General features: G+C 38.0%; 1 protein-coding gene across 1 annotated transcript; it reads left to right on the forward strand.

Moving 5' to 3' along the window:
* The first annotated feature begins 1,679 nt into the window (after positions 1–1,679).
* C2H15orf40 (chromosome 2 C15orf40 homolog) lies at positions 1,680–21,419 on the forward strand. The gene is made up of 4 exons (XM_044662518.1): positions 1,680–1,769; positions 4,372–4,498; positions 11,356–11,483; positions 21,100–21,419. The coding sequence occupies exons 1-4, from the start codon at positions 1,680–1,682 to the stop codon at positions 21,193–21,195; spliced, it is 441 nt and encodes a 146-aa protein (XP_044518453.1). The 3' UTR covers positions 21,196–21,419.
* Positions 21,420–22,732: the final 1,313 nt, after the last annotated feature.

The following is a 22,732-nucleotide window of genomic DNA, read 5'->3' on the forward strand; positions in this document are numbered from 1 at the left end:
ATTTCCTCTTACATGTCTCACTACTATTTCTTGGGCTTTTTTTTTTTTTGCTGAATCAATCATCTATTTCCCATCCATTAAGTATTAGTATTCCTCAAGTCTCTAGCTCAAGCCCATTTCTTCACCCTATTTGATGATCTACGCTTTTACTGACTCATCATTTAGTTCAATTAACAAAGATTCCTCGTTTACTTTGTATCAGACATTACTGTTAGGAGAACCAACAGGCTTTTTCTAAGGGATAGTCTTAATTGTGATACAACATACAAACATGTTACCAGACATAACAGAGACTAACTTAAAAAACATTAAAGGAAACTGAGAAAGGCTGCTTGTAGAAGATGGGCTTTTAGCTGTTATTTGGAAGAAGCCTGGGAATCCATCAGATGAGAGAATTCCACGTATGGGAGGACAGCTAATAAAAAACTTTGCCCCACGTTTATGTACAGTAAGGTCATACATAAGTGGTGGTGTCGGTGAGAATACATTCCAAGACCTTCGGTGGATGGTTGAAAAGAGGTTGTAAGTGAACAGCTGCTGACCATATGTGTGTGCGTGTATGTGCGCGCGCGTGCGCTCCCGCGCTCCCGCAGGTATATACTCTCCCCCTGCCCTTGGGACCTCCCATCCCCCCACAAATAATTAAAGCCCTAAAAAGAAAGTGAAAGCAGGAGATTCTGTGGGAGGGAGGCTGCTGCTGGCTGATCTCCAGGGCTTTGTGGTTCACTGGGGCAAACTACGAAATAGAAACCCAGGATCTGGAAGGAGGCTCCTACTATCCAGTTCTACGCTCATTTCTGAAGGAAGTGCTCTAGTACCAGCAGTACTTAGGTCAGCATCTGAATGTCTCACTGGCATCTTAAAGTGGATCCTCACCAAAAACGAAGTGTTCAATGCCAGTGATTTCCTCCTTTCCAGATTCCGTGTTTTCTGAAGGCAGCTAAGTATTGTTGGCTCTATTGCACTTCACCCAAGTTCAGGCACTTCCCATTGTTGCCTTTTCACTGGCCTCCCTGCTTTCACAGATGCCAAATTAATATTCCTAAAAAACAATCCTGATCATGTCACTATCTTAAATTTTTTTGAGGCTTCCTAGGGCCTCCCAATAAAATGCAGCCCTTTAGCCTACAACCAAGTCCTCCAGTCTTAAGTCACAGTATTTCTCTTCGCACAATCTATGTTGGAGTCCCAACTCCAAGCCTCCAAGGGATGGATTTCCACCCCCATCTCCACCTGCTCTGTCTCTTAACCCCTAAGCCTGCTGGCCGGCCCGGTATATGGTGGAAGGCGTTCTTGTGGTTCTGGTTAGACTATGGGGCCTCTGGGCTCCCTCTGGAAGAATTGGTGTCCTTGCATAGCACTAATCGGAGCCTTTCGTTTTAAAGAGATCATCACTTTAGGACTGGAAAAGTTATAGTCATTTAGTCCAATCTCATTTTACAGAGGCGAAAATCAGGGCCCAAGAGTGGCAATGCCGCACTCAAGCCCTCCAAGTGCAGGAGGGGAACAATCATGAACCGCTGCTGTGACCCAGGCGTAGCTGACCTCAACCAGGGGCGTTTGACGTTTTTCCGGAAGCTACGGGCTTTGGTCCCACCCTCCCCTGCATGCGCTTCTGCGCACGCGCTTAGGCTGCCCAGCTAAACCCGGTTCTTTCATTCGGACAGAAGCTGTGGCCCATGCTCTTCCTCTTCCGCTGGGCTGAGAGGGCCCGGCTCGGCGCGGAGGCAGCCGCTAGTCTCACTTCTAGCACGAGGATGCCAAAGAAGGTCAGTAGGCCCGGGCAGGGCGGGGCCTGAAGGCGGGATCCTCAGATATCCGCTAAGCCGATGGGATGGGAAGCCGAGTTTGAGGAAGTTTGTGCAGAGTCGCGTGGACCTTAAGGCGCTCTGTAGGTCGGCTCTTCCTTTTTACAGTCTGGGACACTGAGGCCCAGAAAGATTTAACGACCTGAGACAGGCAGAACTTGGCCTGGGACTCGGATCTCCCGACCCCTAGTTGAGCTCTGGCTAGTGCCCTGACCCGACTGGGTACGGGGCCTTGGCCTCTGGGGTCATCTCAATGGCCCTCAGCCCCATTTTCTTAATTCTTTCCCCTCACATCCTTACAATTTGCTTTAGTAACAACTCTTAATACAAAAGGGCAAGGGGCTAGGGAAACAGGGTTAAATGACTTGCCCAGGATCACACAGCTAGGAAGTGGCCAAGGTAAAATTCGAACCCTAGACTCCCGACCTGGTCTTAATTCACTGTGCCCACCCAGCTGCATATTTCATAGGAGTAAACCTAGGTCAAGAGAAAAGAAAGCGTCTCCGTGTCAGTAAAGCTAAACCTCAGATCTAGGCTTTGCTTTCCAGGATGCTGTTTTCTCATCAAAATACCCGATCTACCCACCACAGAGGCTTGTTGGTATCCTTTCCTCATCCATAGTTCTTAGGCCTTGTGGTCCCAGGCAGCGCTTTTAAACTCCTCCACAATTGACACTTTTTTTTTTCTGTTTCCCTTTTGCTTAGTACACACAATGCCTTTATCGTATTTGCTCACACTGATTTAATGCTTTCAGGTTTACCAAGAATTCCTCAAAACGACTCAATAATATAGTGTCTCAGAAGGGCATTACAGGTGAAATCCCTAAGAGGCAGGATAGTATGTGGACAGCCTGATGAAAACATGAATCAGAGGGCTTTGAGGAATAGATGACTGGGTTTGGCACTTAATTTCTCTTGGCCTCACTCTCTGCATTTACAAAATGAAAGGTTAGACTAGAGCCCCTCTCAATTCTAAATCCATAATCTCATTCTTGAGGTTAAATTACCTTCTGAAAGCCACACAATATCAGAAAGAATTCAGATCCAGGTCCCCTGACTACAAATCCAGCACTTTTCGTGATATCATTATGGACCTTGAATATAATAGGCATTTAATAAAACAGTTGTTGAATGAATGAATCCACACCCTGACTGCAGTGACAATAACTTCCAAAGTATATGTCTCTAGCCCCAAACTCTCACTGGGTCTCTGAGCCCATTTTTCCCAATAACTGTCTTATCCTCTGACTGAATACCTTGCCAACAGCTAATATCAAAGCTGTGGAAACACATATCTTAACCAAAATACCCTACATTTCCTCTTGATGTTGCCCCCTAGTTATCCATGCTCAAAATTTTAATCATTTTTTACTCTTTCCTTTCCTTCACCTCGTTACATCCAACTAATTAAAAAATATCTCTAATATCAATTCTTGCTTTCTCTTCACCTTAGTTCAATCCCTTAACACCTATTGCCTAGAATATTGGGATATTCTCCTAACTGGTTTTCTTCAATTTGACCTTCACACAGCTGCCATAGTCATTTTAAAGCACAGATCTGTGCATATTACTCCCCTGCTCAGAAATCTTCAGCAGCTTCCCATTGCCATAGGATAAGTACATAATACTTATTCTAACATTCAGAACCTCTGACAGTCCGGCTCTGGTCCCTTTTACTGATCTTTGTTGAAGGCATTTGATGTTGAACTAATACATTTATAAGCACTAAATGAATGCCAAAGAATTTTTTGGGAGACCACAACTATATGTTCCTTATTTTCATGCACTTTCCAGTGTAATAAGATAAAACAGGTATACAAATAACTATAATACAAGGCAGACTTATAAATTTAAAATTTCATAGGAAATTTTACAAACAGATATTGGGGAGGGGAAGGGTTCAGAGAAAACAGAGTTAATTCCAGCTTTGTATGCTGAGTGGAGAATAAATAGCAAGATATCAGCAGAGGTATCATATGAACTGAAGGTAATTGATGTGTTGAGATAGTGGAGAAGCCTTCCAGAGAGAGGGAAGAACCTGAACAAAGGCATTGAAGTGGGGAAACTTCACAAGGCAGGAAACTCACAGATACAGAGCTAGGAAGCATTTTTATAAGATATCTTATATATAAAATAAGGAAGGTGAATGAAAAAACAGACTCAGGGAGGTTGTTACTTGCTGAAGGTCAGATAGGTAGTAGATAGGAGAATAGTCAAATTAAGTTTTGTGGCTACAAATCCTGTCTCCAATATGCTGAGTATATTAGGGGGAATAAAGCATTCCACTGTATCATAAATATCAAAAGAGCAAAGTGTGGGGAGTCAGGTCAGCAAGTCTTTATTATGCCAGACACTATGCTTATGACAAAGAAAGGCCAAGGAATCCTAGCTCTCAAGGAGCTTACAGTCTGATGGGGAAGATCACTATATACAAACAAGATGTCTTCTGTATAAATTGGAAGAGGATAGTTGTCTAAGGAGAAGGTAAGGTTATGTATGGGAAAGCTCTTTGTAATCATAAAACACTATAAGAATTTAAGGTGATGTTATTGTTGTTCCTTTAGGGGAAAGGCCAGAGTAAGGAGCCAGCAAAACCACTTCCTCCTACTGGACCTGTAGCAGTTGATCAGAGTGGTTCCATCACAATAGCTATTCATGCCAAACCTGGCTCCAAACAAAATGCTATAACAGGTATCCTTGAACCAAGTCGTTGAATTCAATTACTGCCTACTGAATATGCAAAGAAAGGGTTTGGGGGCCCCATACCCATTACTTACTTATGTAGTTATATCCTTATACCTATGTAGTTATGAACTTGTTCTGCCACTATGTTCATATCCTACTTTTTCAACAGAGAACTGGTCGTGAAATCTCAATCAAGTAGCTAGAAGCTACTTTCTCCACTTCTAAATTCTAGAATTTAGAATAAGGTGCCAACCTAATATCATTGTTTTGAAATTTAATACACCTCATTTTAAAAACTAAGTTTTTATTGATGTTTTCTGTTTCTTACATTTTCTATCTGTTTGGATATCTCTTCTATTCTCCTTCCCCTCCCAAATAGCTATTCCATATAACAAGTAGTATTTTTGTAGGAGGGAAAAATAGCACAACTGATCAATACATTGAAAAAGTCTGAAAATGTGCAATTCTTATGGACCTCCCATCTCTGTAAAGAGGTGGGTTGAGACTGTCTTCTTATATCTCTTTATTAGAGCCATGCCTGATCTTTATAATTTTATTACATTCACTTTTGTTTTTTTTGATGTGTGGTTGTTTTTTCCATTTACATTGTTGTAATATTTTGTATATCATTTGCTTGTATCTGCTTACTTCACTCTGTATCAGTTCATATAAATTTTTCCATGCTTCTTTGTATTCCTTTCATCATTTCTTACAGCACAATAATTATTACATTCATATACTACAGTTTGTTTAAGTACTCTACATTATAAATATAGACAGTTTTCTAAGAGTTCATTGTCTGGCTTCTAAAAAATTACTTTAAACTGGAAAGGCCTATGTAGACTGATGCAAAGTGAAATAAGCAGAACCAGAAGAATATTGTATACAGAAACAGAAATATTGTACGATGATCAACTCTGATAGACTGAGCTACTCTCAGCAATACAATAATCCAGGATAATTCTGAGGGATTATGATGGGGAATGCTAGCTACCTCCAGAGAAACAACTGTTAGAGTCCGAATACAGCTCAAAGCATGCAATTTTTTACTTTAGTTTATTTGGATTTTTGTTTTGGGATTTTATTTTATATGATTATTATCTTATAAAAATGAACAATGGGAAGATATGTTTTGCATGATAATACATGTATGACCTTGATAGAATTGCTTATCAGCTCCCTGAAGGGAAAGGGAGGGAGACAGTTTGAATTAATATAACTTTAGAAAATTTGTGAGGAAATTTATTGCATGTAATTCATAAAATAAAATATCTTTATAATTAAAAAATTACTTTAAAAACCATAAGATTTATGAAAGATGCAGCATGGTATAGTAGAAGGAATACTAGAATTGAAATCAAGGGACCCGGAGGCAAATACTCTATCTGACCAGATAGTATCTGACTTGCTATGTTCAAATCGTGTTACTTAAGTTTACTAAGTCTCAGTTTCCTCATTTCTAAGATGGGATAATCTATTTATTGTGAGGTAGATAATACAGATACCAAATGAAAGATGTATAGAAAGCATTTTTTAAATTCTAATTTGCTATGTAGATGCCAAGAATTATTGTTGTTATATCTGGAATTTAGGTTTTAGCTTTTGATCAACGTTAACATAGTCACTTTCTGGATTAAGGTATTTAAGTTATTAAGGAACTTATGTGAGAAGTCACAAAAAAATATCTTGGTATAGTGCAAAGAGCCTTGAACAAGGAGTTGAAAGATCTGGATTTTCACTCCTGCCACTATCTGTACCTAGATGGTAAAATCCTGTCACCTGTTACTCTTCCTTTTTTCATGTCTCTTTCTCTCTCCACCTCCCAGTTTTCTCTCATGCTGCACCCTTTTCAACCATATCGAATTGATTCCAGATGAGAAGGCTCTGAATTTGTTCCCCACTGCCATTTCTTTCTTCTTTTGTTGAATCACTCAACAGTGACTCCTTTGAAGTTCTAAATTTATCTTTCAGATCAGATTGTGACTTATCTACTGGCTTATCCTCATTTCTTAAGGAGCTTAGTATCTGGCTTTTCCTTCCCAACTCCTTTCCTTATAATATGGGACTTCAACATTCAGGGTTGTTGGGAGGATCAAATGAGATAATATTTGTAAAGCACTTTGCAAATCTTAAAGTGCTATATAAATGCTATCTATTATTTTAATTGTATAGCAACAGATGGCAAAGGCCAGAACTAGGATAGGATTAATAGAAAAAAATATTAACTCTTAAAATTGTAAACTTGATTTTCTAAACTGAAATGCAAGGAGGAAGAATCATAAATAACAATTTATTTTATTATAGTTAGAATCATAAATAAGTAACAGTTTTATTTAGAATATTTTTCCATAGTAACATGATTCATGATTTACTCTCCTCCCCCCCAACACCCCCCCCAAAGCTGACAAGCAGTTCTACTAGGTTATGCATGTATCATTGTTCAAAACCTATTTCCATGTTATTCATTTTTGCAGTAGAGTGATCCTTTAACATCAAAATCTTAATCACATCCCTATCATACTACATGATCCATCATATATTATGCATTTCTAGTTCCACAGTTCTTTCACTGGATGTGGATAGTGTTCTTTCTCCTAAGTTCCTCTGGATTGTCCTGGGTCATTGCACTGCTGCTAGTAGAAAAGTCTGTTACATTTGATTATGCCATAATGTATCAGTCTCTGTGTACAATATTCTCCTGCTTTTGCTCTTTTTGCTCTGCATCAGATTCTGGAGGTTGTTCCAGTTTATATGAAATTCCTCCATTTATAAGTAACAGTTTAAAAAAGACCTTAAAATTTTAGTAGAATGCAAATTCTATGTGAGTTAGCAGTTTACTAAGGTATTTACAATTTAATGAAATCCAAATTCAAAGGGGTATAGCTTCTAGGAATAGGAAAGGGATAGCCTTGCTGGACCCTACCCAGATCAGGCCATATCTGGAATATTGTTTCAGTTCTGGGAACTGAAGGGCATTTAGGAAGGGCATTTACAGACTAGAGAATCATGAGGAAACAGCAACTAAGTTAGTGAAATTTGGCTTTGTTTAAGGAGGTTTAGACTTATTCTAGAAGCAACAGGTAGGAAATTGCAGAGGGACAGTACATAAACTTCTTGATAAGAGCTTTCTCAAAGAATGGGCAGCTAAGGGAGCTAGTAAGTTTCTCCACAGTGTAGATATTTAAGTCAAATTGGATGACCAATTTATGTATGTTGAAGGAAGAGTTTTGTTCAGGTATGGGTTGAATTATAGAGCCATTGAAGTCCCTTCCAACTCTGAAATCCAGTAATTTGCTGACTTTTTTAAGCTTACGTAAGTCATATAAACAAGTCTCTAAGGGGGAGACTAAGACAGAAGACTAATTCACTAGGGAGTTGGAAAGACCTGTGGATTTTAAGGTAGAAGACCTAGGTTTGAATCTCAGCTCTGTCATTCACTACATGTTTGACAAAAGTAGGATCCTTCAGCTCTCTGGGCCTCGATTCTGTAAAGTAATGGGATAGATTTAGAAGACTTCTAAAGTATTTTCCAGCTCCAAATCTTATGATTCTAGTAACAATGAGACAATATGAACAGATTGTTCTCTATGAGGTAGCATTGGTTTGGGTACTGGAAATGAGACAATGTGAACAGCTTCTGTAGAGTTAAGGTCAAATTTTCTTCTAATTCTTTTTGGTCCCTCAAATTCTCCATCATGGAATTGAATTTTAGAGCCAGAAGTGATACTCAGTTCCTTTTATATAAAATGCACTTTGTGGGAACGGAATTCCCCTCCCTATTATGTTGTTTTATTTTGATGTCATCAGTCAGCAACCTGGAGGTTGTTTGCCATTGAGATGTGCAGGAGTTAGACAAATCCTTAGAAAAAGGAAGTTGAAATCAATGAGATGGGAAATTGATCTCCCAGGCAATGCTCCATCCCCCAGGGAGTGCCAGGCAAGTGAAGGAACTATGATTGTTTCCTGAGATGTGAGGTGGGAGAGCTAGTGGAAGGGGAAAACTGCTTATAAGAGGAGACCAAGGGGCGCTCTCTTTCTCTCCCACCCTTTCTCCCTGCCCTCCTCTCTCTTTCTTCCCTCTCTCCCTCTCTCCCCCCTTCCCTTCTCTCCTCTTTTTTAAAAAACTCTTACCTTCCATCTTGGAATCAATTCTGTGTATTGGTTCCAAGGTAGAAGAGTGGGCAATGGGGGTCAGGTGGCTTGTCCAGGGTCACACAGCTAGGAAGTGTCTGAGGCCAGATTTGAACCTAGGACCCCCGTCTGTAGACCTGGCTCTCAAGCCACTGAATGATCCCTCCCCCTGCCATTCTGACGGAAGATTGGAATCTGGAGGAAGCCCTCGGTGGTGAGCTTCAATCTATCAAACAGAAAATAATGTAGTCAACCCTCTACCTCTTTCCTACATTTCCCTCTCTTTACTATCACTACTTTGATGTAATAAAGCTACCAACAGCTTCATGATTTAATTTTAATTATTACAATTTGGAGACCCGAATATTTAGTGTATGAATGAATAAATGATTCTAGTCAATTCTAAATATATAGATCAGAAAATTACATCCAGCAGGGTTGTTTGACTTTCCCAACATCACAAAGACTGATACAGCCAGGACTAGAACATATTGTTAATTACCAAGTACTATTCCTAACTACCTACATATATTATTAGAGCCTGTTACAGGCAGGGGAATAACCTTTTAAATTTAAATCTATTTTCCAGAGTCTTCTGCATTTCTTTCATTTAAAACTCATGCATTAAGTACCTTATGTTCATAGAGCCCTCCTGGCAGTTGGGGGAAAATATACAACTTAGATTGTTCTAACACTCTCGGAGCTTATAGTCCAGTAAAAAGATAGCATATACAAATAAACGTAATTATATAATATTATAGGATAAGAACTTTTTATAATTGTAAAGCACTGGTATATGAAATCCAAAGAAGTAAGTTTTTACCTATTGGGGGATCAAGCAAGCTTTATCTATAGAAGTGGCACTTTCCTTAGGTCAGGTAGAAAATCAGAGGGAGAAAAAAAGGAGGGTGAACATTCCAGGCAAAAGGCAATACCCCAAACATGATAGTATGAGGGTATATAATACATGTTTAGCTTGCTGGAGTGTAGTAGATAGGACTATGAAATGTGAGATAAGACTGGAAAAATGGGCTAGTGCTAGATTTTGAAAGACCTTGAATGCCAGGCCCAAGTCTTTTAATCTGGTGGCATTTTTGAGCAAGCACATGACTATATTTAAATCTCAGGATTATTCTGGTAAAGTGTGATGGACAGATCAGAGTGGAGAAAGAGTAGCTAGAGGCAGGAAATTATATTAGGAGTCTTATGGGGGAAAAAACTAGGGGTTAAATTAAATATTTATCTGGGTTCAGAAGGGTGAGTAGGAGACAGGAATGGACAATAGGTGGGGACTTAAGCTAGGGAAATTGGGTCTAGCTGTTTGAGAGTGGCGGTTGACAAGAGTGACAGTTGGGCCTTAACTTTCACACTGATCCACCTAGCCAGGGATAAACACAGAGTTTACACACATACACTATGAGAACTTTAAGGTATGAAAGAAACAAATAGGGAAAACAGTTTAATTGTAATTTGAAAGGATAGGAGAGGGGATGAGGTGAAACTGACTAACTGACCAGGACTGGAATCAAAAGGGAAAGTTCCTTAGTCAACCTGGCTTCTGCCAGGTTGACAGCTTGGCTAAGGACTTGAGGAAGAGGGCTTGGGTTTGGTGTTCTCACAACTGATCCAGAGATGTCTTCAGGATACCAGGAACCAACTCCACAGCTGATGATCCAAAAGAAACCAGGTAGGGAAAGATGTCTGCAAATTGTCCACCAGAACACAGAGTTGATTTGCAGGATGATATCTTCAGCCTTTACAACCTTCACCAATCTCCAAGATCCCAGGTCAAATAGGGACTGCTGATTGCACTTCTGCTCCAAACCCCTCTCAAAACAGCAATGTCTGTTGCTTCCTCTCTCTTCTCTACCCCCTGCATTCCATTCAGAATGTCCATGACTTCCAGCAAAGGTTTTCCCTAATATGCTTGCAAAAAGCTGCTTTTATACTTTTAAAGTCTAAACCTATTATAGGAGGTAGCTGAAATTGTCTAGTTGGGTGGTAGTGAGATACCTAATGACAGCCTTAGTTGCAATTTAGAATAGTGATGTTGTGGAGGTAGAATCAACAAGATTTAGTAACTGATTAGATTTGAGAAGTAAGAAAAAGCAGAGTGTCAAAGATAATACCAGAGTTTTAGCAGTTCTTGAATGGTTCTACAGACTGAAATAATGAAATCAGGAGGAAGAGTTTATTTGGGTTGAGGAGGATGAGATAGGAGGGAGGCTCAGTTATGGACATAGTGAATTTGGAGTGTCAACAGGACACATCCATGAGATCCTGTTAGAGATTTGGGTCTGGAACTCAGAAAAGGCCAGAGACTGATGATAAACTTGAAGTGTCATTTACATGTAAGTGGTAGGTGAAGTTGTGGGAATGAGGAAGGAATTTCAGTTTAAGAGGAATATTTATCTCTGAGAAGTTGTATAATATAGCAGATAGAGAACTAATTTCAGAATTAGAAAGACTTGGGGTCAAGACCCATCTCTCACATATACTGGCTTTGTGGTCCTGAGTGATTCATTTACCCTTGTCTTCCCCCAGGCAGTTCTAACATTTACTAGTTGCTAAGCAAGTAGAGCCTCATCTGGCATCCTCGAAACCAATGAAATCACAGATCAAAACCCTCAGATTTATATTTTGTATTCTTTCCTTAATTATGTCTGACTTAACTAACTAATGTTTAAAAATGAGTGCCTTCAGGTCAAAATTTCAAACCATTTTTGTTACAGATGTGACAACTGAAAATGTAAGTGTAGCTATTGCTGCACCTCCATCAGAAGGGGAAGCTAATGCAGAACTATGTCGATATCTTTCCAAGGTCCTGGAAATTAGGAAGAGTGATGTTATCTTAGATAAGGTATGCCATATGTGTGTGTTTGAAAAAAAAATATATATATACACATGTATATATATTTTTAATGTTCTTGATACACAAAAAATTACTTCCTGAGCCAAACTTTTCCTCCTGCCTCCCCCAACTCAAATATTGAAAAATTTATGTATCATTCACCAGTTCCTATCATTCTTTCTTCAAAACAACATTTGGGTTTGTTTCTTCTCCATTCCATCTGACTCTCTAGTCCAGGGCCCCATTATCACTATTACATCTTAGGTAGTCTTTCTGTCTGCAGAGTTTTACCTTCCAATCTGTTTCAGAATATTGCTGTCAAATTTTAATTTTCCTAAAACATTGCTTTCATTATGTCAGTTCCTTAATTAAAACATTGTCAGTCAACACATTTTTCTTATTTCTTATTATGATGTGCCTAACACAGTGCTAATAGATACAAAAGCAATGAGGCAGCTGATGATGCAGTGGATAGAATGCTGGACCTGAAGTCAGGAAGACCTGAGTTCAAATTCAGCCTCAGAAACTTTCTACCCGTGTCACCTTGGCAAATTGTTTAAACTTTGCTTTAGTTTTCTTATCTGTAAAATAGTACTTAACTTCCCAGGGTGGTTGTGAGGATCAAAAGAGATAATTTTAAAGTGCTTGGCATAGTGCAGCTAATAGTAGTTGTAGTCAGTAGTAGTAGTAGAAGAAATAGAAGACACAGTACTTGCCTATAGTGGGGAGCTTACAGTTTTAATTTAAGAGAAATTGTATGAATTGCAGGATTCAGTCAGTAAATATGTATTGAGTGCCTATTTTTACAAGGTATTATTATTATATGTTACATTTTGTGGATTTAATACAGACTCCTTATTACAGGTTTCAAAAACTATACTTCAACCTTATCTTACCTTACCTATCTTATCCAATATAATCTTCCATTTCTAAGCATGGAAGAATGATCTAAGTCTAATTGTTTCTGTGATTACTCTGGAGTCTATTCTTCAGTGAAATCTGTCTTTTTGGTGCCACACTCATAGCTTGTACTCATGACCAGTTCTCTACCTTTCTTAAAGCTGCTTCTCTTCCTGAAGTTTATTTTGTCCTCCTTTTCACCTCTAATTTCTACACAGTTTTTAAAGCTCAGGTTAAGTCCCTCCAGAATTGATAGAGTGCTGAATTTGAAGCAAGAAGGCCTGGATTCAGATCCTGCCTTGTACATGTCTGGCTGTGTGATCTTGGGGCAAATCACTTAGCATCTCTGAATGTCAGGTCCCTCATCTGTAAAATGGAAAGAAAAATATTCCCTACCCCTCACAACTACCTTCTCAGGTACTTGAATACATATTAATGATATCCTAACCACATAATTTCTTAACTTCAGCTGTATGTACTCCCTTGGACCTCACCATCTTCCAGAGTTATATATTACTTCCAAATAACAAACTTTGTAATTCTTTTCACAAACCTAAATTTCAAATATAAATTATTAATAAGTAACCATTTGTAAAGGTTCCCTTAAGTTCTTTAAATGGGAAATTAAGTTCCATAATTCAAATCAAGAAGTTAAGAAAACCTCTTAAGCCTACTAGAATGGCAAAAATAGCAAAACAGTTATTAAATTAAATGCTGAAGCTTCAAGAAAATAGGACCTCTATTGTTGATGTGGGTGTAGGTTATTCTAGAGAGCAATGTAACAGTTGAAAGATGTGAGTTTGACTGAGTAAAAAATTGGTGAAACCTAATTCTGTTGTTATTGTTGTCTACCCAGAACCAGAGGGCAAGATGGCTCCCCTCAGGTCTGAGAACCTTACAAATGCAGTCGGACTGCTCTTGAAGTAATAAATGAAGATTTAATAAAAAGAATAATCAGGATAGGATCAGGATGGAGGACTTGGGGATTCCCTATGCTAATAAGAGCTATACTTATCCCAGAACCCACTGACCTGCAAAGGTCTCTTAGATCTCCAACAGAGTTGGAGCTACTCTATTTCACTCACTAACTAAAATCCCAAATTCTCCCAAATCTAGCTACTTAACTCTACAGCCACTCCAAATAATGTTGGTTGATGAAGAGAGCAAGTTGCTGGATCAATGAAAATGACCCCAGTGATCTGGGTCACTTCAGACACAGGCTAAGCCTGTGAGGTTAGTGTATCAGGTCACTTCAATCAAGCTGAGTTTCTTTTCCACGTAGATCAGACAGTTGTTACTCAGATCAGGAAATGCTGACAGGACTCTCTCAGACAGTACAGAAGACAAAACCAATAGACAGGATACTCCAAAACAGGATCAGAGGATTAGAGGAGTCCAAAAGTCTAGGAACTCTCTACCAAAGCACTGCTCCCCCAAGGTTCTCCCCCTCAAAGCTGTCCCAGAGTTCCCAGTTCAACTGCCAGCTTCAACATCTAGCCTTCTCTCAAAATTCCATTCTTAGACTCTCTGACACCTTTCATTCCATGCAAAATCTTATTTTTATATCTCCTTGCATTTTCCCTTTCCTCACAGTGTACAATAAAAAAAACTGATCACATCTGTTTATCTAAAGAGTAAAAAGAAAGGAGTGTATATCAGACATGTCGGTAAGGTAGGAGCAACAAGACTTACCATCAAATTGGATATCTAATTGGAGTCTGATAGAGGAGTTGAGAATGACTCATGTTGCAAGCCTGGGAGATTAGGATGTTGGTGCCCTCCACAGCATCAAGGAAATTTGGAAGAGGAGAAGTCTTAATGAGGAAGATAATGAGTTCTGTTTTTGACAGGTTGAATTTGAATTGCCCAAAGGCTATCCAAATTGAGATATCTAAGAGGCAGCGTCTCATTGGGAAAAGACACAAAATTAAACTGATTTTACCCACTATAAACAAGGTATATGTTTTTAAATAGCCCCTCACTGATGTTAGGTAATCTTCTCTTATGGCTTCTCTACCTTATTCCCCACCACAATTAATGCAAATCTTTTCTTCTCTAAGCTATTCCAACAAACTTTAAAGTAGTGCCTCTGGCTCCTACTTCACTGAGAAAATTGAGGTAATCCAAAGACAGTTCTGTCAGCTTACTATCTTCCTACCTGAAAACTTGTCAGACTTGGATTACAGAGTTTAAAATTTAAAGTAAGAAGTACCATGAAAGTCAGGAGAGGCAATATGACAAAGTGGAAGAAGGGTACCTTTAGAGTCAGGATGATCTAGTTTGGTGTCTGATCTCTGACACCTGGTGGGGTGACTCTGGGCAAGCCTTTCAACCTCTCAATTCACCCTTTAACTTTCCATAATTATAAATTGCAGAAGAGTTGCTGATCTGAGTTGGTAGTTTCTCATCAGGAACTTCCTAAAGTAATGAAGTCATAGGTTCAGACCAAAAAGAAAAGAAATCTAATCTTATCATTTTACTGATGAAACTGAAGCCTAGAAAGATTAAATTATTTGTCCAAAGTCACACAAGTTGTAAAACCAGTTTTTTTCCCTGTATTTGTATTCTTTTTTTTGCTAGGGATGAGTAAGAGGGAAGAATATATTTAGAACTGACAGTGATATAAAAACAAAAGATGTTAATTTACAATAAAAAAAAAAGGTTCTGTACTCTTTTATGTCAGTCTGTTTCCCCTGGCACAAAACAAGTATAGACTTTTTTTTTCCTTTTAAATCCTTGTCTTCTGTCTTAGAATCAATACTTAGTATCAGTTCCAAGGCAGAAGAATGGTAGGCAGTTGGGGTTGTGACTTGCTCAGAGTTATACAGCTAGGAAGTGTCTGAGGCCAGTTTTGAACCTAGGACCTCCTATCCCTAGGCCTGGCTCACAATCCACTGAGCTACCTAGCTGTCCCAAGTATAGACTAATTTTTTTCCCCCAGATTAAAAAAATTTTTTATAAAGATATTTTATTTTGCCAATTACATGTAATATCAAATTTCCACATAAATTTTCTGAAGTTATATGATCCAAATTGTCTCCCTACCTCCACCCCTCCCACCTTCCAGAGCTAGCAGTCAATTAAATCTGGGTTATACATATATTATCATATAAAACATATTCCCATATTATTCACTTTGCAAGAGAATAATCCTATCAAACCAAAATGCCAAAACAAAAATCCAACTAAGCAATTGAAAAATTACATTCTTTCATCTGCATTCTGACTTCCATAAGTACTTTCTCTGGACGTGGATAACTTTTTTTGTCATAAGTCTTTCAGAATTGTCATGGATCGTTGCACTGCTGAGAGTAGCTAAATCTTATCACAGTTGATCATCATACAGTATTCCTATTATTGTGTACAATATTCTTCTGTTCTGTTTATTTCACTCTGCATTGGTTCACATAGGTCTTTCCAGCTCTTTCTGAAATCATCCTGTTCATTATTTCTTATAGCACAGTAGTATTCCATCACCATAATATACCACAATTTGTTTAGCCATTTCCCAATTGAAGGACATCTCTTCAATTTCCAATTCTTTGCCACCTCAAAGAGCTGCTATAAATATTTTTGTATAAGTAGGTCCTTTCCCCTTTTTCTGGATCTCTTTGGTATATAGAACTAGTAGTCATATTACTGGATCAAAGGGTATGAATTGTTTTATAACCCTTTGGGCATAGTTCCAAATTGCTCTCCAGAATGGTTGGATCAGTTCACAACTTTAACAGCAATACATTAGTGTCCCAATTTTGCCACATCTTTTCCAACATTTATCACTTTTGTTTTCTGTCATATTGGCCAATCTGATAGATGTGAGGTAGTACCTCAGAGTTGTTTTAATTTGCATTTCTTTAATCAAAAGTGATTTAGAACATTATTTCATATAATTATTGATAGTTTTGATTTCTTTATCTGAAAATTGCTTATTCATATTCTTTGATTATTTGCCAATTGGAGAATAACTTGTATTCTTATAAATTCAACATAGTTCTCTATATATTTGAGAAATGAGACTTTATCAGAGAAATTTGTGATAAATTTTTTTCCCACTTTGTTGTTTCCTTTCTAATCTTGGTTACATTTGGTTTTGTTTGTACAAAACCTTTTCAATTTAATATAGTCAAAATTATTCATTTTACATCTTATAATGCTCTCTCTCTTGACTGCTCACAAATTCTTCTGTTCTCCATAAGTCTGACAGGTAAACTATTCATTGTTTCCCTAATTTACTTACAATATCAAAATAGCCTTTATATTTAAATCACATACCCATTTTGACCTTATCTTGGTATAGGGTGTGAGATATTGGTCTATATCTAATTTTTGCCATCTTGTTTTCTAGTTTTCCCAGCAGTTTTTGTCAAATAGTGAGTTCTTATCCCAAAGGTTGGGAACTTTGGATTTATCAAACTCTAGATTGCTGAGGTCATTTACCCTTAATCTATTCCACTGATCTACTGTTTTGTTTCTTAGCTAGTACCAGATTGTTTTGATAATTACTGCTTTGTAGTATAGTTTAAACTCTGGTTCTGCTAGGCCACCATCCTTCACATTTTTTTTTTCATTAATTCCCTTGATATTCTTGATCTTTTGTCTTTCCAGATGAATTTTGTTACGCTTTTTTCTAGTTCTGTAAAATAGTTTTTTGGTAGTTTGGTATGGCACCAAATAAGTAAATTAATGTAGGTAAGATTTCATTTTTATTATATTATCTCAGCCTCCCCATGAGCAATTAATATTTTTCCAGTTTTTTAGATCTGACTTTATTTGTGTGAAAAGTGTTATGTAATTGTGTTCATATAATTTCTGTGTTTGCCTTGGCCAGTAGATTCCCTGATATTTTATACTGTTTAGAGCAGTGATGGGCAAACTTTTTAAAGAGGGGATCAAAGGAAAGGAAATGCTCATCTGTCGGTCTGTTTCTAAAGCAACTCTTTCGAAGTTTCATTGTATTGTATCCTATTCGTTGTATTCGTCAGATTAGGAATAATGTCACAGGAGGATAGAACATTTCAGGGGGCCGCATCTGGCCCGTGGACTGTAGTTTGCCCATCATTGGTTTAGAGTAATTTTATTTTATTTTATTTTATTTTATTATTTATTTTTATTTTATTTTGAATATTTTCCTATACTTACATTTTTCATGTTCTTTCCCTCTCCCCCAAACCCCTTCCTCCCCCTATAGCAATGCACAGTTGCACTGGGTTTTACATGTATCGTTGATTAAGACCTAATTCTATATATTTTTTTTTTAGCTTCCGTGTATTGGCTCCAAGGCAGAAGAGTGGTAAGGGTAGGCAATGGGGGTTAAGTGACTTGCCCAGGGTCACACAGCTGGGAAGTGTCTGAGGCCAGATTTGAACCTAGGACTTCCCGTCTCTAGGCCTGACTCTCAATCCACTGAGCTACCCAGCTGCCCCCCTAATTCTATATTACTGATAATTGGACTAGAGTTATCATTTAGTGTCTACCTCCCCAATAAAATCCCTATCAGCCCATGTGTTCAAGAAGTTGTTTTTTCTTCTGTTTCTAATCCCACAGATCTTCCTCTGAATGTTGCTAGTTTTCTTTTAGAGTAATTTTAAATGGAATTCCTCTTTTTTAACTCTTGCTGCTGGACTTTGTTGGTAATATATAGAAATGCTGTGTTTTAGGGGTGAGTTTATCCCCTTTATACTCACAGTTATAATTACTAGCTTTGTATTCCCCTCTTACCTTGTCTTCCCCTTTTAATCCTCCACTTTCTCCTTTCCCTCTGAACCTCCACACAAGAACCTCCACATAACCCCGATTCCTCCTCTCTTAGATTACTTCCTTTCCCCCCACCTTTCTTATTAAGTCTTCTACTTCTCTATAGAGTAAAATAAGAATCTATACCTCAGTGAGTCTGATAGTAATTCCTTCTCTGAACTAATTCTAATGAGAATAAGGTTTTAATCATTGCCGATCACCACCCTCATCCTCCCCTCCCCAGTAATAGGTTTTTTTTCCCTCATGCTTCTTTAGGTGTATCATTTACTCCATTTTACCTTTCCCTATCTCTCAGTACAAACTTCTTTTTCATCCCTTGATTTTTTTTTTTTTTTGCATTTCATCCTAAATAGTTTACTCCTACACCCTCTGTCTTTATACTTCTTCTGACTACTATGGTAATGATAAAAATTTTAAGAGTTAGAAATATTATCTCTCCATGTAGGAATATAAACAATTTGACCTTATTTAGAATCCCTTAAATTTTCTCTTTCTTATTAACTTTTTTATGCTTCTCTTAAATCTTATATTTGGACATCATATTTTCCATTTAGGTCTGGTCTTTTCATTGGGAACACATAGAAATCATCTATTTTTTTAAACGACCATTTTTTCCCCTGAAAGAATCTAGTCAGTTTCGATGGGTAGGTGATTCTTGGTTGTAAGCCTAGTTCCTTTGCCTTCTGGAATATAATATTTGAAGTCTTCTAAACCTTTTAGGTAAAAGCTGCTAAGTCTTGTGCAATCCTGACTGTGGCTCCATGATATTTGAATTGTTTCTTTCTGGTTGCTTGTACTAGTCTTTCCTTGGTCTAGGAGTGCTTGAATTTGGGTATAATATTGTGGGAGTTGTCATTTGAGGATTTATTGCAGGTAGTGATCTATGGATTCTTTCAATTTCTATTTTACCCTCTTGTTCAAGAATATCAGAACAGTTTTCTCTGATAATTTCTTCTAATATGATGGCTATTCTTTTTTTTTTTAATCTTAACTTTCAGGTAGTCTAATAATTCTTAGATTGTCTCTCCTGGATCTATTTTCCAATCAGTTTTTTTAATGAGATATTTCATATTTTCTTGTATTTTTTTCATCATTTTGATTTTGTTTTATTGTTTCTTGATGTCTCATGAAATTATTAGCTTCTATTTGTCTAATTCTAATTTGTAAATAATGATTTTATTCTATGAGCTTTTGAACCTCCTTTTCCATTTGGTCAATTCTAATTTTTATGAAAATCTTTTCTTCATTGGATTTTTGTGCGTCTTCCATTTAACCAGTTCTTCTTTTATGTGATTTTCTTTTTGCATTACTTTCATTTCTTTTCCTCATTTTTCCTCTGCCTCTCTTGTTTGATTTTTGCATTCATTTTTGAGCTCTTCTAAAGCCTGGGATCAATTCCCATTTTACTTTGAAGTTTTACATATAGCTACTTTGATCTCACTGTGTCCTACAGAGTCTGTGCTTTGCTCTTCTTTGTCTCCATAAAAATTTTATGTGATTAGGTGTTTCTTTTGCTGTTTGTTCATTTTCCTAGCCTTTTTGGGGGGGGTAGGGGAGGGAGTTTTCCTTTTATCTTAAAGGTGGATGCTGTTTTCAGGTTAGAGGGTATACTTTCTTAAACTTTAGTGTTTTGTTGCTGCTACCCTTAGCTTTAGTTTTGGATTTCAGCAAGTTTTAGTTCTTCCAAGGTGGTTTGATGGTCTGTGACTGAAAACTCTGGAACCTGCTGATTCTGTCTCCTCTGGGAACTGCTGGTGCTGATGTTGGCCTCAGAGCACTGTGAGATACTTTGCCCTAGGGCCTGGGGCTTCACTGCAGGCTTGAAGGGGCCAAACTCCTTGGACTTGGAGCCTCACTACAGGCTTGTGCTAGGGCTTGGTAATTCAAGGGGTGGGGATGGGGTACTTTGCTATTGGCTTAGGCAGGTTCCCAGGGTCTTGAAATTGGCTTGTCCCAAGTATAGTCTCTTAATTACTGCTCAACCTGACCCATTCTAGGACCCTGTAAACTATTCTCTATATGGCTGCTAGACTTGCCTTCCTTTTGTGTAGATCTGGCCATGCCAATCTTCTGCTCATACCTCTTCGTGGCTTCCTATTACCTATTATGTAAATTCCCATTCCTGGCTTTCAAGGCCTTCCAGTCTTATCTTGTATTACTACCTTCCACATATATTGTAGCCAAACTAGATCATTCACCATTTCCTGTACACATTATAATCTTGCCTACCTCCATGATTTTACTCACATTGTTTCCTGTGTTTTTAATGTTTTCCCTCCTGCCTGTTGTATTCCTACCTTTTTAAAAGGCTAGTTCCAATATTACTTCCTCCAGAAAGGCCTGCTCTGATCTCTTCAGTTGGTAGTGTTCCCACTTGTCTTTCCATCCTACTCACACAGTATGTGTCTTTCTAACATATTGATTATAAATAATTTTGAATTATAGTTGTGTGTGTGTGTGTATTAGACTGTAACCTCCTTGTGGAGAAGGGTTTTATGTCATAAACTTTCTATCTCCCCAGTAGCTAGCATTTGTATTACTACTTTTGTTCATATGGGCTTAATGCTCATCCACTCATTTATTTATTTATTTGCAGTGCATTCGTTCATTCATTTATTTATTTATTTGTTCATTTATTTTTTAAATTTTTTATTTGTTTGTTTTAAGCCCTTGCCTTTTGTCTTGAAGTCAATGCTATGTATTGGCTCCAAGGCAGAAGAGTGGTAAGGGTAGGCAATGGGGGTTAAGTGACTTGCCCAGGGTCACACAGCTGGGAAGTGTCTGAGGCCAGACTTGAACCAAGCACCTCCTGTCTCTAGGCCTGGCTCTCAATCCACTGAGCTACCCAGCTGCCCCCCTTAATGTTTATTGAATATTGAATGTAAACAAATTTGTGAGAAAATTATTTACTTACATTTACTAAAATATTTTATTTGAATGGAATATCTGACTTTATTTTATTTTGAACCAGGGTGGTAAATCTCGTGAAAAAGTGGTTAAGATCTTGGCATCTACAACTCCAGAAGAGATTTTGGAGAAATTGAAAAGGCAAGCAGAAGCTCCCTAAAATAAACAAAAAAAGCCAGATATGAACATTACGTTTCATGGAACTTTTTAATACTAAAGAAGTAAATTCATAAAGAGAAAAATCTAGGTAATACTTGGAAGATAGTGCTTTGAAGAATAACAGGCCTCTGAAAATACTCTCCATGGAATGTTGGAAAAGTCAAAGTATCACAGCTGATAAAGGCAAAGTATGCTGTGGCCAAACTTACTACTGAAAATATCCAAAACAAAACATTATGGTCCAATTCTAAAAATTCCAGACTGGTTTGATACTACTATAGGCCTTGTTGTGAGGAAGATTAGTTAGTAATTAAGTATTAAGGTTGACCTAGCAGGAAGGACTGGAGCTGGAGCATTCCAAGATGGAATGAAGGAGCAGGAAGAAGTGGCTTGTGCCCTGAGAGAGACTCCATTAGGGGTTGGCATCAAACTGTTGTTAGCCCTGGGAGATCTCAGAGTAAAGGACACCCTGCATCCTGATTTCCCTGGGATCCTGAGTGGTGGTGGTTTCTTACAAGAGGACAAGAACTACAGAGCAGCGCCAAGGAAAGAGAAGTTTGGGATCTGGTGGACAGCATCTCAAGTACACTCACTCTACTTGGTACCTTGAACCATTTTGGCTTTTTAACCTTAAACATCCTAGATTTGTTATCTCATATGCCAATTCTGATCCTTACTGGTTATTTTGTATATAAGTTACGGTGGATGTTTTTCCATATTATGTATTGTGTTAAGATAATTGTGACCTGGTGTTTGAGGGATTCTGAAAATAAGCAGATGTTAAGATTGTTACAGATAAAACTAGATAATTTGGAATTGCATATACAAAATGGTACTGTTTCTGGTCAACCCCTTGGTACTCCCAGTGCTGGCAACATGGCTGAATTCTCAAACGGGTATTCTGGCAAAAGTGTTCCATCAAAGGCAGAGTTGGAACAGCAGGCTCAAAGTAAGGGTGAAAACCCTATTAACCTCTTTCCCCTTTGCGATCTTCTGATCATACGCAACGATGGCATATTCCATGTAAAACAACACACAAGATTAGATCTGAGGATGTGGAAAATTTGAAGAGAAAGATCCCAATTTTCCACGATGATTTTGAGAAATTCATTAAGATCTTTAAGGCATTTGTAAAACAACATGACCCAGACTTTGAGGATTGTTGGTATGTGTTGGGTAAGATCTTGTCACACCATGATAGGGCCAAATTTGTTGAAGAAACCAGGAACACAGAGGGGATGACACCATGGCCTGCAGCCTGGGAGGAACTGGACCTCAATTCAGTTCCCATATATTGAATGCTAAAACAAGCAAGAAAGTCCCTTATAAAAATAATGGAGAAAAATGCATGTCGTTCAAATTCATGGTCTAAGTTTGAGAAAATCAGGCAGACAGCAATAGAGACCCCAGCTACATTTCTGGACAGGATTATTGAGGCAGCTGAAATGTATTTACATATGAACATACTAGAAGATACCACCGTGGACCATGTAAAAAGAATTTTTGTTAGGAATTCTGTTCCCCAGGTAAAGAAATTC

This window comes from Gracilinanus agilis, chromosome 2, assembly GCF_016433145.1.
Source record: "Gracilinanus agilis isolate LMUSP501 chromosome 2, AgileGrace, whole genome shotgun sequence".
Taxonomy (NCBI): Eukaryota; Metazoa; Chordata; class Mammalia; order Didelphimorphia; family Didelphidae; genus Gracilinanus; species Gracilinanus agilis.

What these genes read in the sequence shown, in the direction of transcription:
- C2H15orf40 (XM_044662518.1), top strand. Translation starts at nt 1,680, where the DNA reads ATGCTCTTCCTCTTCCGCTGGGCTGAGAGGGCCCGGCTCGGCGCGGAG. An exon ending in CAAACAAAATGCTATAACAG is followed by an intron (nt 4,499 to 11,355) that starts GTATCCTTGAAC and finishes TTTTTGTTACAG; the next exon opens with ATGTGACAACTGAAAATGTA. An exon ending in GTGATGTTATCTTAGATAAG is followed by an intron (nt 11,484 to 21,099) that starts GTATGCCATATG and finishes ATTTTGAACCAG; the next exon opens with GGTGGTAAATCTCGTGAAAA.